General features: G+C 36.0%; 1 protein-coding gene across 3 annotated transcripts in view; it reads left to right on the top strand.

Moving 5' to 3' along the window:
* RELN (reelin) overlaps positions 1-16,599 on the top strand; it is a 372,425-nt gene that overhangs the window by 136,613 nt on the left and 219,213 nt on the right. For all 3 annotated transcript variants that reach the window (XM_036429656.2, XM_036429655.2, XM_036429657.2), the window contains exon 4: positions 70-140. In XM_036429656.2, the coding sequence (XP_036285549.1) occupies positions 70-140 (71 nt within the window). The remainder of the gene's footprint in view (positions 1-69; positions 141-16,599) is intronic.

The following is a 16,599-nucleotide window of genomic DNA, read 5'->3' as shown; positions in this document are numbered from 1 at the left end:
GTTAAAAAATACATGTTATTACCAAACTTACTATAAGATTTGGATTAACCTTTTCCTTTTCGTTTCCAGGGCTACAGCAACACACAGGGGCCAAATTATCTTCAAAGATGCTTTAGCCCAGCAGTTGTGTGAACAAGGAGGTAAGAATCTTTTACTTCTCTGGGTTCATTGTGTCAAAATTATTTATGGTAGGTCCTATGTTCTATGTGCTAAGTAAGTATTTCATTAATAGTGCTTGATCCTGATGCTTTAGAATTACTGACCCCTTGATACCATAATAATTATTTAGTAATTATTGATAAAGACCTGTAGATTTTTTTTTAAATATTAAGTGTGAACAAAAAAATAAGAAAAATTATTTTCTTTTCATAATTATTTTCTAAGGAATTACAGTCAGTAATTCTGCTTTATGATTGCTTCATTCACATCTCAGCTCTTACCCATACCAACCTCTGACAGGTGCACATACATATGTGTGCACACTGCACATGTGCACACACATACATACTCATGCACACTGAAGGGTGAAAACCAGGACCTATGCCCTCACACAAAATTGATCCCTCTACCTCTTGAGCTTCCACCCGACTCTGTGACTTCCTGTAGCATTTCCCACTTCATATGGATTTTCTTCTGAAAAGGGATGGATGCCACCTTTGAGAGACCCACCTCAAGTACAGGAAATAAGCCTTCGTGCTCTTTGGTTCCCCAGGACCTGGCATTGAACCTGGCATGGGACAGCCACTCAGAAAAATGTTGATAGAGTAAATACAAGCATTTCTCAGCCACACATTTCTTTCTGTATTTAAGCATCTTGTCAATGGATATATCTGAGCCAGTTTTATAAATGTCATGCCCTTTCCATCTTCAGCTTAGGCATATTACCATTTTTCTGGCTTATATATTTATATTTTGGGGAAATTTATTAACTTAAGAGTTAAATTATTGAGTATAAGGAAATTTCTACTCAATATTTCTCTGCTAAAGAAAATCTAATGGATTTAGAGAAAAAATGAGGAAAATTTATGTTGGTTTTGGAAAAGCATAAGAAGATACCATTGATTATTTGAAGTAATATATATATATATATATATATATATATATATACACACACAATTAATTAATATGGCTTTATTTAAGCAATGTGATACTTGATGGTTATTACTGGCAAACTGCTGCTAGTTTATATACATGGCTCTTGAATGAGAAAGCCCTATTCTACTTATAGTTTAAAATACATCATCAGTGTTCTTGGGTTAAACAGATTTTATTCTGTAACTTTTGAGAATGAAAAAATGTGATTCATAGTAGGCTTGAGAAATCTATCACAATGTAAGTATGTTTTGGATTATGAAAATGTTCACATTTCTGAAAATATAGAACACCTTGTAGGAATGAACATAATACTCTAAAAACTGCATAGTACCAGGAAAACATGTCTAATTTTATTTATCCTTACCTAAAAGCTGTTTGTTTGTTTTTAGGCCTGGGATTTTTAAAATACTTTATAATGTAAATGAATAGTTGGGAATGGGATACTGTTTGTTTGTTTTTAGGCCTGGGATTTTTAAAATACTTTATAATGTAAATGAATAGTTGGGAATGGGATACACAGGGCGGACGAAAGTAGATTTACAGTTCTATGTATTGAGAATAATACAATGATTAATAAATAATGATACAAGAATAAACTTTGTTTCATGTACTCACAACTGTAAACCTACTTGTGTCCCACCCTGTAAAGACTGCAGATGAGGAATAATATTTGAATTTATGCTCTGATCTTAGAACCATGCAGTCCTTGTCTGCAGATTAGTGATGAAGCCAATGAAGTTAACTTGACAACATGCACACTTCTCACAAGTGGCCAGAGTAGAATCCAGAAGTGTGGACTCTCAGCCCAATATTGGTTTCATTATACCAAGTAGATTCTTAAGTTAAAAAAATAATAATAATAAACATTAAACTCTCAGAAACCACAACCCCAATAAACAAGGTCATCACTGCTGCCTTCATCCTGGGACAGTGAGGAGAGAATACACACTTTCTGAAGCCCTGATAAAACAAAAGTCACAAGTGTAGTGCTGATGTGGGTGTATCAGCATGGCCACTGCTGGTCCAACAGCGTGCACACATCATGGTGGAGGGGTGGGGGAGCAGAGAGAATAATGGTTCGCATGTATATTTGCTGGCCTGGGAGCTTCTTGGCATTCCCTCTTCAAACGCATACATCGATTATTTAGCAAGGCCAGATGGCAGGCTTAAACAGCTGACAGCAGTCATGCCCTATGATGCCCCCAAAGAGTGTATGCCATTTATAAGCCATGCTGGAATTCTCTGTTGTTGGGATGATGGAAGTGGATATAACCAACAGCAAATGTTTTATGTCAGGAGGAAAGGGGTCAGGCTTACAGCTGGAGCAGAAAACCTTGGCTGCTTTCTGCCGGCTCAGCAGTGCTTCTGCTGTTCATCACCCTGAGTGGTAGAAAGTGAGTGGTAGGAAGTGTGGCTGTGTTCTCTGAGGGCCTCAGGGTCATGGTGGTGGGCCGTGTATTTCTGCCATTCAGACTACAAAGTCTTTGGCATTTTTTAATCCTTTTGTGCTAAGAATTGGTGACATTGTATTTAAACTGTGTGTGAGATGGAGGGAGATAAAAAAGTTAAGTAAGCAAGTCCATAGAGTGAATGAGGTGTTAAACCTACCTGGATACTTTTCAGCACTTCAAGAATACCTATTAAATGTGAGCTGATTGATATGTTAACTAGCTTGGTTTTGGTGATTATTTCACAATGTCATATACCTTAAATATATACTTTTTTTTTATTTGTTAATTATACCTCATAGAAGCTGGGTGGAAAATAGCTTTTATACTCAATTTTGTATGAATTGTAGATCAGACCTACCTAAATTTTCCCTCAACTATCCTTGGTTATTCAGTAGTTTATCTGACGAAATGTCTTTCCACTACCCTAAAATGCATTTTTTTTAAAATTAATTCAGACTCAACATGTCAGAATTGACTAATATAATTAGTTTTTACAATAGCTACTTTAATGGTTGAAGTGAAAAAATAATGAATGCTGTGTTTCAATTTTTTTTTGTCCAATGTTAAAACTTTTGCTAGCCAAAGTCATCTGTTTTTCCGAGGGCTGTTTTGTAGTTTACAACTCAGTTTAGCAGTTATACTACTTTGCTGACATCCCTGAACCTTGTAATGTACAAACAAAGGGAGCTGAGTTAGGAGGCTCAGATAAAACCACCCAGGAACCTGGCTTCACGTTCTCACAAACTACACAACAGGGGAAAGAACTGGGCCCTCCTAGGGCGGTGGCTGGCAAAGTGTCACCACGGATCCAATCAGCAGATGAGATTGAGGGGAATGACAAAGAGGCTATTCCCCGGGGCCACACTAAAGTGTCTTGCTACTGGCTTTAGGTGGGTCTGACTACTTTTTTTTTAATTTTCTAAACAACAGTGTTTTAGACTGATGCTGTTTTTCCCCAAGATGACTGAGCATATATTTAAACAGCTTGCTTTTCAATCTTCGGAGCTATATACATTTCCACTTGACAGCTTTATCTAGTCCAAAGTCAAAACATCAAGATTTATGCCTGAGAAGAATTTGACATTGAGTGGTTTTGGATGCGCATAGAAGTATGTTTTCTACTCAAGCTGCTATGTAATCTGCTGAATTCCCCCATGTTTGAAGGACAAAGTCTAAGTTTAGAAGGGCAGGAAAGCTGTGGTTAAACACTTTTCATTACGATTCTATTTTGGCTTGTGAAATATTAGTTCATGAAACCTATTAAGCCGACCTTATTTTTATACTTGAAGATCCAATTGTTCAATGTAATGCAGATGTTCACGTTGGTGTTCTTAAGAGTTGGAACTCATTAATATGAATTAATACATATTGTGTTGTGTCTGCAGGGGGCATAGGTGGACCTCTGTACCGGATGTATGAGAGTTGTGGAACAGTTTCATATACTTTCCTTAAATATCTTATAGATATTTTAGTCCAAACCTAGGAGAGACACTTTTTATAGGAAACATATTTCTAGGAAAATATAAACTCAATGGACTGGAAGTTGTGCCATCTCCTCTGAGGACCTGATCAACAGTTTGTCCTCTCTTTCCCAAATCATCAGCTTCTTCCTTTACACCATCCCCTGCTCAGAGAGTCAGTAATGCAACGTGATTAAAAGCATGGGGTTTGGAAGTATCTACCTTTGAGTTCAAACTTCTGTTCTGGAACTTTCTAGCTATGTAATCTCAAATATTTTACTGCAAAATAGGAGAAATAACAGTACCTGTCTTTTTGGTTGTCTCGTATAATTTTCAAGAACCCAGCACAATATTCTGTGCCCAGAAGGAACATAGTAAAGTTTTGAGGATTAAAGGTAATAATGACATGCATAGGATGTTAGCTAGCAAATAAATACCTTATGAACATTAGCTGTCATTATTATTATTATTAGGCACTTACATTTGGATGTCACTTCCATACCTTGAACTCAATTTATTTGAAACTGAATTTGTCTTTTCCCCAAATTTGGACCCTTTTATTATAGTTCTGGTTTGTGACTAAATGAAGACTTAGGTAAACATTACTTTCCTTTCATCTATCTCTATACCCAATGTGTCTAAGACTAATTTATCTCACTTTATCTTCTTAACATCTCTTACCATCACTGCTCTTTCCACACCTACAGCATTTCTTTGTTTCAGGCCTGCCACATATCTGTCAGAGTGTTCTTAAACACGAACCTCATTTTTTAGCTGCCGGCCTCATTTGCCCGGTTTAGCCTGGCTTTCAAGGCCACCCATGATCTGATGCTGCTTCTCTCTCCAACTTCATCTCTGCATTTAGGCTCTCTCCACACTCACCTAAACACTGAAATCTCTACTTCAACTGTAATAAGCACTGATTTCATCAAACATGCCATCCCACCCCCTGTCTCTGTAGCTTATCTGTAGCTTATTTATGCCAGCTCCCTTCCCTGGAATACCCTTCTCATCACCTCTTCCTGTGTCTTACCCATGAAATTATGTTATCCTTAAAGATCCAGCTCAAGTCTCTCCTCCTCTACCATCGTTATTTTTATCAATATTCCACCTATCCTACTAATTGAATTTAGTTGACCATATTGCATTGTCATATGTTAACTTCTACATGTATTTCCTACTGTATTTTGAACCCTTTGAACCAGCAAATATTGGATTATTTTTATATTCCCACAACCAGTCAGGCACAGTGCCTGGCACTCAAATATTGGTTGTTGAGGGAATGAGTGAACCACCTACAGCAGGTGTACCTTTCCAGAGTTGTCTAATTACTATTATTTCTTTAATTTTAAAATTATTTTTATTATTTTTTTATTAATCCTCACCTGAGGATATTTTTCCATTAATATTTAGGGAGAGAGGAAAAGAGAAGGAAAAACAGAGAGAAATATTGATGTGAGAGAAACACATCGATGGTTGCCTACTGCATGAGCCCTGACTGGGGCCTAGACTAGGGAGGAGCCTGCAACCAAGGTACGTGCCCTTGAATAGAATCAAACCCAGACCCTTTGGTCCACAGGCGGGCGCTCCATCCACTGAGCCAAACCGGCTAGGGTTCTATTATTTCTCTAATTGCTAGCCAACCTACACCTCCTGCATACTCATCACTGTTTTTACAATTGCATTTAGGCATTATGTACTTTTTCCTTCTCCACTGATGGACTTTATTAGGAATAGCCCTATAGTTAGATGTTATTTCATTGCTCAGTGTCCCCTTTTTAAGAAACCACAGGAGAAACTTTTTCCAAATCTCTGTACCTGAAATAGCTGCCTTTTTTCCTGAGCAATATGTGTTCTTTCATGTTTCAAACTCTTCCATTTCTGTAAGCTTTGGGACCAAACTGAAGATGTCACTGCATTCATGTTGCATACTTATCTCAACTGGATACATTTTTTTTCTGACCCTCATTTGTCATCATCTTTAATTTTCTTACTTTAAGGTCTTGTTCAGTTGCCTGCCCTTTTTTTGTTAGCTGCCTCATATCTATTTTAGAACAAGACAAATTGTACAATTTATTCTTATTATAAAAGGAAGTGGAAAGTAAGGTAAGATGAAGATGATAACATGCGTATCAGTGACTAAGAGAGGAAGGAACAGAGGAGAACACTGGAATATTAGAATGTCTAACAACAGTGATTCTAGATATAATATCTTGCGGAGGTTATTAGTACCCAATTAACTAACATTTTTTGAGCAACTATGTATTGGGCATAGGGGTACAGAGATATACAAAACAGAATCTCTACTCACAGGAACTCAGTCTAATCAACTTTAATTTCCACTCTGGCCTTTAGGATTGAGACAGAGAGAGGATACATTTCCCAAAAGGGACCTCTTCCCCAGCCAACAGGAAATGAACTCGTGTAGAGTATAAACTAAGCTTTCATGGCAAATGCCCCAATCTACAGATGGCTTAAATGTCTAGAAGTATACTGCTCAGTCATAAACCAGTCGGGAGGTAGGTGGTCCAGGGGTGGAGTGGGTCTACCATGTACAGCATTATCTTCCGTATGCAGGGGCCACACTGGCTACTTGGCACTCACAGGTTCCTGAGCAGGACACATGCCCATGGATCAGCTCTCCTCACCTTCCTATGGACAGAACTTAATTCCTTTGTCACAGGAAGTTGCAGAGGACACAGAATATTCTAACTGGGGTCCCCAATCCAGTTAAAATGAAGAAGGGGAGAATAGGTATCGGTAGACCTCTAGCAAATTCCTGCTAACGTTAGCAACAAGGTTTCTTCTTGTAGTAGTGTTGTTGTTGCTGTTATTTGATGATGATAAGCTTGGTTTTCCTTCCCATCTCGGAATGTTATTTAAAAGCCATGTATATATGCTTAGGCTATAGTTCAATTTATAGCTGCACTCCCTCTCGTCTGCTTCATCTGTGAACTTCATCTCTTCAAATTCTCAGAGGTCTAAGATTAAAAAAAGATTGCTATACAGTAATATTAAAAAAAAATAATAATTCACCAGCAAGTCAGATAATATATTTTGTTTTCTGATTTTTCTCACTAAAATCTTTTATTTATATCCTAGGCAAATTTTTGAAATATGTATGGATGTGTCCTCAGATAAGATGAGGGCATGCACATAGCAAAAAAAAAAAAAAAAAAAGTCGTAAGCTTCAGTGTTTAAAATCTCATTATTGACAGCTCATACAAGAATGTCTTATCTGAAAGAGTTCACTGTTCCCATTTGTAGATTATAAAGATATATTTTAGTTTTGCTCCTATTTCATTTATTTTATAAGGCGAGAGATGATAAGTTTTTATGTGACACAAATCAAATTGAGATGGGAAATAGGGAAGGATGGGAAGAAGAAAAATACTTCCTAATATTGCCGGTTCTGTGTATAATTTAGCTGTCTTTAAATATTAAGTAATCTTTTATACTGAACAGAAGTATATTACAGAACACAAGAAGAACTATTTTCACTCTAAATTTATAACATTTTTAGAAGCTTAATTATCCTACTTGAAGGTCAAATGGTATTTTATTGCAATAAAATACAAAAAGTAATAAAGAAATTATTCCTGGGGAGATGAAAATCTAAGTTCATAGCTCATTAAATGCTAACTTCACGGGCCATGTCTAATTTGTCATATTGATCTGTGGAAGTTTTATACATTTGAATTTCAAATTAGGTGAAGAGGCAAAATTACCTAGGGTCTTTGAATGCTAAAACGATTCAGGAGATAAAATGTCCATCACAGAATACCTTTATTTGTGAGAAGTGTCTGTCATTATACATACACACACATATATACATATATGTGTGTATGTATGATGCTTGTTTGGCTCAAAGCCTTCTCTATTTTAAGTAATCAATAATATTAACACAAAGCTCATCAACCACTTCCTTAACTCATTTTTTAGGCACCCCTTTTTATTTTTCTGCCCAGCATATAGAAATATCCATTCTTTCTACTGAATAAATTGTTGAACAAGTTGGCTGAAATATATTTTGGAGTTACATGGTTACTTAAAAGTTTTCTTCCAAAATAAGTCATTTAAAAGAAAAATACTTTTATCAAAAGAATAACCTTTGGGGGAATTAAACATGACTTTGTTCTTTCTAATGTGACCTCATGATTTTCAGGAACAACATTTGGTTTTTGCCCACTGAGTATTATGTTGGTTGTAGGTTTGTTATATTTGGCCTTTATTAGGGTGAGGTATGATTTCTCTATTCCCACTTTGCTGAGAGTTTTTAAATGGATGCTGGATTTTATCAAATGCTTTTTCTGCATCTATTGATATGATCATGTGATTTTTATCCTTCATTATGTTTATCTGGTGTATCATATGTATTGATTTCTGAATATTGTACCAACCTTGCATTCCAGAATAAATTCCTATTTGATCATGTATATAATCTTTTTACTGTTTCTCTGGATCAGGTTTGCTAATATTTTATTGAAGATTTTAGTATCTAAGTTCATCAGGATTATTGGCCTACAATTTTCTTTCTTTGTAGTGTCTTTATCTGGTTTTGGAATTAGGATAATGCTGGCCTCGTAAAATGAGCTTGGAAGTCTTCCTTCCACTTGAATTGTTTTGATTAATTTGAGGAGATAGGTGGTGATCCTTTGAATGTTTGCTAAAATTTGCCTGTGAAGCCATTCGGTCCAGGAATTTTGTTTGCTGGGAGTTTTTGATTACTGCTTTGATTTCATTAGTTGCAATTGATCAATTCAGATTTTTCAATTCAGTTTTGGAAGATTGTATGTTTCTAGGAATGAATCCATTTTGGCCAGATTGTCCAATTTGTTGGAATATGGTTGTTCATAGTATTTTCTTATAATTTCTGTGATACAGTGTGCAGATTATGCTTTGTTAAGTTGAACACTTTAAACCTGTATGGTTTTGTGAACCAGTGTGTTCCCAATAAATTCAATTTAAAAAAATAAAGATAATGTGATCTCATGAGATGCTAGTGAGCTCAACTTCTGAAAGAGCATAAACACAGAAATGCTTTTTCAAAAATGAAGTTTTTTTAAAAATATATATATATTTTATTGATTTCTACAGAGAAGAAGAGAGAGGGATATAGGGTCAGAAACATCAATGAGAGAGAAACATCAATTAGCCGCCTCCTACATACCTCCCATTGGTGTGGGGATGTGCCTGCAACCAAGGTGCATGCCCTTGACCAGAATCTAACCTGGGACCTTTCAGTCCACAGGCAGACACTCTATATAGTAAGCCAAACCAGTTAGGGCAAAAATGAAGTTTTTTTCTTTATTTTTAGTATGTAATTTGACTCTTGGACAAATTGAATTGATGATAGGAAGAACTTAATATTGAGAAATCATGTTTATGATATTTACTAAAAAACACCCAAAGATTTAAACTATAATAATAAAAGTGTAATATGTAAATCAACCAAATGGCTGAACAGCAGAATGACTGTCCGGACAAAGCCAGGGCTGCAGGGCTGAGGCAGCTGGGGCTGCAAGGGCCGAGGCAACTAGGGCTGGGAAAGCTGAGGCAGCCGGGGCTGCGAAGGCCTACTCTTGCACGAATTTCTGCATCGGGCCTCTAGCCTATTATAAAGTGATTAAGAAAAGCACAAGGATTTGAGCTCTAGGATTCAAATGAAATCAGAAGCTATTATGGAATTGGAAGTGTTTGCTTCCTAATTCAATTTACCAAAACTTTCATATTTTTAATTTATATCTGCAAACTTCAGCTAGTGTTTTCTTGGCAATGTCATACAAATTATTAACTACATATAGCCTGTGAGATGCTCTAGATCAAGTATGTCTAACTTGTAGCCACGGGCCACATGAGGCCCACAATGAATATATTTGCAGCCCAGCCAATATAATAGTATGTAAGAAACGTTTTAATAAAAATTTTGTAACTTAATTTTTACAATATCCTGTTATACATAATCCTGTATAATAAAGTGGTAATATACAAATTGACCCTCACACCCTCACAAGATGGCTGCCTATGACCAGGCCAGCAGGGTGGTTAGTGAGGGACAAACAAATGACTGAACAAGCAGGCTGCGTGGGGCAACCAGGCTGGTGGGACAGCTGTGAGGGGCAACCAGGCCAGCAGGGGAGCACTTGGGGGTGACAAGGCCAGCAGAGGAGTGCAGTTAGGCTGGCAGGGGCGGGGGCAGTAAAGGGTGACCAGGCAAGCAGGCAGGTGAGTAATTAGGAGCAAATAGTCCAAGATTGTGAGAGGGATGTTCAACTGCCAGTTTAGGCCCAATCCCCTGGTTCGGGTCTAAACCAGTGGTCAGATATCGCCCAAGGGGTCCTGGATTGGAGAGGATGCAGGCTGGGCTGAGGGTATCCCCAACCCCCATGCATGAATGTCATGCACTGGGCCTCTAGTTATTAGAGAACTATACTGTTCTCTAATGACTGATTACTATAATCATTTTGCATTCGTTTTTCTTATGCGCCTTAAGCGCAGGCACAATATTTCTCTCCACTAATGCTAGCAGCGAATATTTTAGCAACTGATTGCCAAGTCATTAGGCTTGTACTGACTTGTTTGGTGTATGCAACAAGAAATATTTAGCTTTTGGAGAACAAGAAAAATAGATTTATTTGCCTTATGCTTTTAATTTGTGCAGTTATTCAGTGTCTAGTAAGTTAATGTTCAAGAAAAAATATTAATTTTTATTAAAATGTTCTATTATTTTATGTTAATTACTCATTTATTTCAGCCCTTTGTATTCAGCATGTCTCTATCAAAATAAACCTATGTTTCTATGAAAATTTAAGCTTTTGTTTTTTGCAGCCCATATAAACTAAAAACCTTATTTATTTGACCTGTATTAATTAGCCTTTGAGTTTGACATGCTTGCTCTAAATTAGGGGTGTCGAACTCAATCAGAGAAGGGGCCAAAATCTAAAATCCAGCCTAAATCTCGGGCCGAATGGTTTACTGAACAGTCATAAACTGTCATTGTGATGGAAACGCAGCGGAGTGCAGTGATGACAGCGCGGTGCGGGCCACATTGCAAGGCCTGGCGGGACGGATTTGGCCCGCGGGCCTTGTGTTTGACACATGTGCTCTAAATGATAGAGAAAATATAATTAGTGAATGAAAGGTAATGTTCACTGAGTAACTCTGATGCCAAACAATGATAGATATTTAACATTAGATAGGTTTAAAAGTTTGGAAATGGATTAGTAAGTAGTTATCTATAATAATAAAAGTATAATATGCTAATTAGACTGGATAGCCGAACGACCTTCTGGATGTCCTTCCGAATGTCTTTCCAGACAACTTTCGGACCAAGCTGGGGCTGTGAGGCCTGAGCCCCTTGCACAGATTTTTGTGCATCGGGCTTCTAGTTTTCATATAATGGTGGCCAGATTAACTCACACTGACTGGAAAATAATGAACTACTAAAAAAATATCTCAAACTCCCCACTCCTCCAAATAAAGATAGTCCTTTAAAGGGACCTGCAACTCTTATGACTCTAGAACCAGGACCAACACACGTGTGTTAACATACATGGGCTTAGCGCTTTTTCCCATTTGTTCAAGTGTCAGCACATTCTTTTTCTATTGTTATTTTAAATAAGTCAATACTATCCTTGTTTAAAGAGACTAAGAAGCATGTTTTTCTTAGAAAATGTTGCTACTGAATCTACTTATTTTCATGTTAACCTACTTAGTCTTGTGATGTGAATTGCTTGTCTTCATGTGAATTGGATCTCCTTACAATTGTTTCATATAGTAATCATTCACCTTCACTACTTCTGGCATACTGATCTTTATCAAATCTACATTAGTATGGATTTCTTGTATTCAGTTAAAGCAGTTCCAGTCTTTTTCTTATGATAGCTCATGGAATTTAGTAATTGCAAGAATAGTAGAGCTGAATAAAAGGAAGCTCTACAAGGAATATATTTTTTAAAACAAATTTTGAAGTATCTTATAAAAACAGTGATACAGATTTCTTTTATTTTCAAATATATTAGCTTATCAACTTAAAAAAAAACCAATTCCTGTTCTCTTTACATATTCCATAAAATTTTAGTAAAACTACATACCTAATCTTCAGGTATTAACACTTAATAGTTCATTAGCATCTAGGAAAATGTTTGGTTATGCAAATATCTAGAATATCACTGAAGCACTTCAATATTGATCTATAGCTTTGTATTCTGGAGAATTTGAATGATAATAACTAAGTTTTAAAGCTATTTGGCTTTTTCAACTAAAAACACGTCTAAGTATGCCAGGCCTTCATTAATAATCCTTTGCTGGAAATAGGGTTTTAAAAAATATGGCAGCTGTATTGAGGTTCTATCATGATTCCTATATTCTGTTGCTTGCTTTTACTTTCTTAAAGTAGAATCTTCATTTTAACTGGCCTGGTTAGCATTTCATATTTCAACTGTAGTTCTAAGTTGATTCCTTTTGTTGACATTTGGCATACTACTCAAGTTATCAAGATACAATTAAGTTCAATTTCCAGTTCAGTCAAGTTACTTGAACCTGATCAAGCTTTAAAAAGGACATGGTTTCTGTGAATCTCAATAACATTGTTTGTGAGGGAAGATTACAGAGATGTGTGCTTATTTTGAGTACAATCTAGAGTTCTTTGAAATACAGTCATTTACCCTTCATGTGTTCTGTTAATACAGATAGTGATGTTGTCATCTTGCCTAGGATAAATGACAGATTAGTAGATCTTCAGAATTATATATTGGATTTATTTATGCATTTCCAGTGTTCAGGAATGTCCTTGGAGCGGTCCATGAAATCCAACTGCAGGATATGATATATCATGATCATTGTACTTTAATTTAAAAACACCATTGACAGTATGGCTGCTAACCATTGTACTGCTTATAAGAGTTTACAGCTTAGTGGTAGGAACTTCATGGTAAGCTAAATTGCCTCAACATTTATGGTAAGATAAATGATTTACTAAGTAATCAGGTGTTTGTATAAACCAAAGTGATCTTCTGGTATTCTTCTCAGGATGATTTTTTCCCCCATAGTGTATCTTATACATTTATTCATTTTTATAAATCTAGGAATATCCAAATTTGTTAACAATTCTGTGTTAGGGGAAAAAGTAAGTACCTCATAGCGTAAAGTTCTGTCCAACCTGTATGTATAGTCTTACGGGTTTTATCAGTGAAGCTAAAAAGGACCATTTAATGAAGATTCTCCCACAGTGATTCCTTTGGATAGAGGTCCACCCCAGGCTATCTCTTTCCCTCTCTCCAAACTCAGTCTCCTCGGACAACTGGCAGGGCCCCTATCCACAGTACACCCTCTCATGTATAACCATGGTCAGCCATCTGACCTGTTTTTTTTTTTTTTTTTTTTTTTTATCACAATGAAGAGACACCTTGAAGAAAGCGAGAATACCTTTTAGACTTCTTTTAAAGGTGTGTCCATCCTATTTTCTTCAAAGCCAAAGCCTACTTCTTTAAGAACATTTTTGTGCCTTCCTTTCCAGAACCAAACTTCTCAAGGCCACTTGGCAACTTTAAGTGCTAACTAGAGTTGATTTATGCAATTTCCGTTTCAAAGGAGCTGGGAAGTTGGACCTAGGTGGATGGTGGGGTGGGAGAACTCCTTAAAGAGTCATAGAATCAGCAACAGACCAACAAAAGTTGAGATAAAAACATTCAAGCAATCTGGAAAGATGAGTCAGAACTAGTTCAATGGCAAAGGAGCAGAAAATGTATACTTGGAGGATACCAGTGGGTATTACTTGGAAGGATGACAAATTAGGACCTCTCTGATGTGTACATTTTATATTTAATAAAGGAAAAGACCTTTCTTCCAAATTTACATAATTCAGGAATTTAGTAATTCATTCATGTTGGTAATATGAGGCAAAGCAGGTACTATCCTAATGGGAATGTAATAAATGATGTTGAACTATATTATACTTCTTCAGGCTATTTATTCTAATTCTGTGATATATTACCCTGATAAATGTGAAAAAGATGAACTTCCTACAAGCTTAGAAAGTTTTGTTTTACTGCATAAAACTACACTGATACAGTCACTTAGTGAAAGATGATTGACATAAGTGTCTCAGGCATGTGTAAATATTTTTCAAAGAAATTTGTATATTTCCTTTTACAAATTTAATGTGTACTAAGTATGTTCCCTTTTTTTGCAGAAATAATGTTTATTTATATCAGACAGTGGGTATTTTTGTTGAAAATATTGAATTGAGTGCTGGCCAGTTTCAATTAGTGGTTAAAGCATTGGCTCATAGACAAAAAGGTCACAGGTTTGATTCCCAGTCAAGGGCAAGTACCTTGGTTGCAGGTTCCCCATCCTTAGTACGGGTGCATGTGGGAGGCAACCAATTGATGTTTCTCTCACATAGATGTTTCTTTCTCTCTCTGTCTCTCCCCATCCTCCATCCCTTCCATTCTCCCTAAAAATCAATGGAAAAATATCTTTGGGTGAAGGTTAACAGAAAAAGAAAAAAATATATATATTGAATTGAATTTGCCTAACTAGTGATTTAAAATATTATTTAGGTGTTTTTTTTTTTAGTTCATTTAAATCCAGGTGATCACTTACTAGATGTTTAAACTACCCAGACTACTTATACTAAAGGATCATTTGATAAAGTTCTGAATATATTTTGACATGTTTCAAAGGTTTGGATCTATAATTATTTATTTTCCAAAATATCATAAAATATATGATCACTAAGAAGGAAGCTTTTTATTTCATTCAGTATATATTGAGAATCTTGGACCACCTTAGCCTGGTATCTTGTGTGACATATTTTTTTCTTTTGAGGAATTTATTTCTTCTTCAGAGAAAAGACATATAGTACTTAATACTGAGAACAGTTCTGCATACTCTAAAATAAGGGGTGGGTTATATGATTAAAACCAAAGGTTTTAAAATTTGGTTTTCTCTTAAAATCATCAGAGGAGATTTTTTGTTGTTGTTTGTTTGTTTGTTTGTTTTTCTCTCTTTTGTAATTGAAATTTGGTTGTTTGTTTTGAGGATCAGTACACAGACATTTCAATTTGTACACAATTCTTAATATATGTACCAAAAATATAAAGTCATGTAGTTGTGATTTTTTTTCTAAACAATTATTCCAGCTTAAAATTTACAGGCTAACTTTCCTTATTAGAGTAAAGGAAATATCTTCAAATATCAGTATCTTCAAATGTTGGTATGCTGTTACATCAAAGTCCCTCTAATTCACAATTTAATATCATATATTCTACATAATCAAATTTTCAGTCTTTCACAGCACAGTTTTCACTAGGAAAACTGGACTACCACACCAAAGATGTTACAGATGCACAAAATTTTGACAGGGAGAACCAAGATCAAGCAGTGGTTTTCTTTAGGAAACAATTCTACCAAAAATATGTGAATAGAAGTAATTTAAAATGTTTGAGACATAGCAAACATACAACTGACTCCAAATTGCCATTTAGTATACTTTGTATTATCCTCTCTAGTAAAAGAGAAACATGCAAATTGACAGTACCTTCGCTATACTCACAAGCCACACCCACCAGCCAATCAGAGTGAGTTAAGATAACCAAGATGGCGGTTAATTTGCATATATAGGCCAGAGCAAAGACTGAAGACAGTGTAGAAAGAAGCTAACCATTAGTGAATCTTTGTATAAGTCATCTATGTCTTCACCAATATAAGCACTGACACAAAACCATTACATTTTTTCTTTTTCTTTTTTATTTGAACACTTCCATAAACTGTTAATAATTCAGAGCATTTGCACATATGTGATAGATGTATACTAACAACTGTATTCAAGGCACTCTCCATAGAGTCAGTTTTAACAAACAGCACAGGAATTTTCAATGTGTTTCATATATTGGTTTGAAGCAATATAACAAACATCAGTTTCTAGTTTTAAAATGCTGTTATATCTGGATTTTTCATCTAATATCACTGAAGCACTGGTCATCACAATAGAAAAAAAAATTTCAGTTGAAGAATTGATGTGAAAGCTTTAAAAATATCTATGTCATGAGTTCTAATTTTTAGATAGTGAATTGACAGTATTTCCGCATAGATTTGAAAGTCTTTTGAGGGGGAAAAAATGTTACCAACATATTAATTGAGCAGTGTTCCTTATTTTGAAACTCCTGTCTGAGTGTCCTTTCTTAAAAATGCATTTTTGAACATCCACTCCTTTGCTCATAAATGTTCAGATCATCATGCTCTTGTGGTGAAATCCAAATTCCTTAGCATTCAGTGTCATGGTCTTGTCTTCTCAATCTTCTCAACGTCACCCCTTCTGTTCCCTCCTGTTGCACCTTCATCCAGTCATGCTGAACTTGTGGTTCTCCCAGAAAACCATTTCCTCTTACTTTTCTATGCCATTCCACTGCCACTGCAGAAAGAAGCACCTCTCCCCTCCCTAGTCCCATCTATCTTACTCCTACTAGTCCTTCAACTCAGCACAGAAGTCATCTTTTCTGGAAGACTTCTTGTAACAGCCCTCTTCTCCTCTCATCCTGGAATTTTCTTGTCCCTCATCTCACCCCCGCACCCTCAGTACTCTGCCATAG

This window comes from Pipistrellus kuhlii, unplaced genomic scaffold (genome assembly GCF_014108245.1).
Source record: "Pipistrellus kuhlii isolate mPipKuh1 unplaced genomic scaffold, mPipKuh1.p scaffold_m20_p_10, whole genome shotgun sequence".
Taxonomy (NCBI): Eukaryota; Metazoa; Chordata; class Mammalia; order Chiroptera; family Vespertilionidae; genus Pipistrellus; species Pipistrellus kuhlii.
The sequence above is the reverse complement of the archived record's forward strand: the minus strand, read 5'-3'. Positions and strand labels throughout refer to the sequence as shown.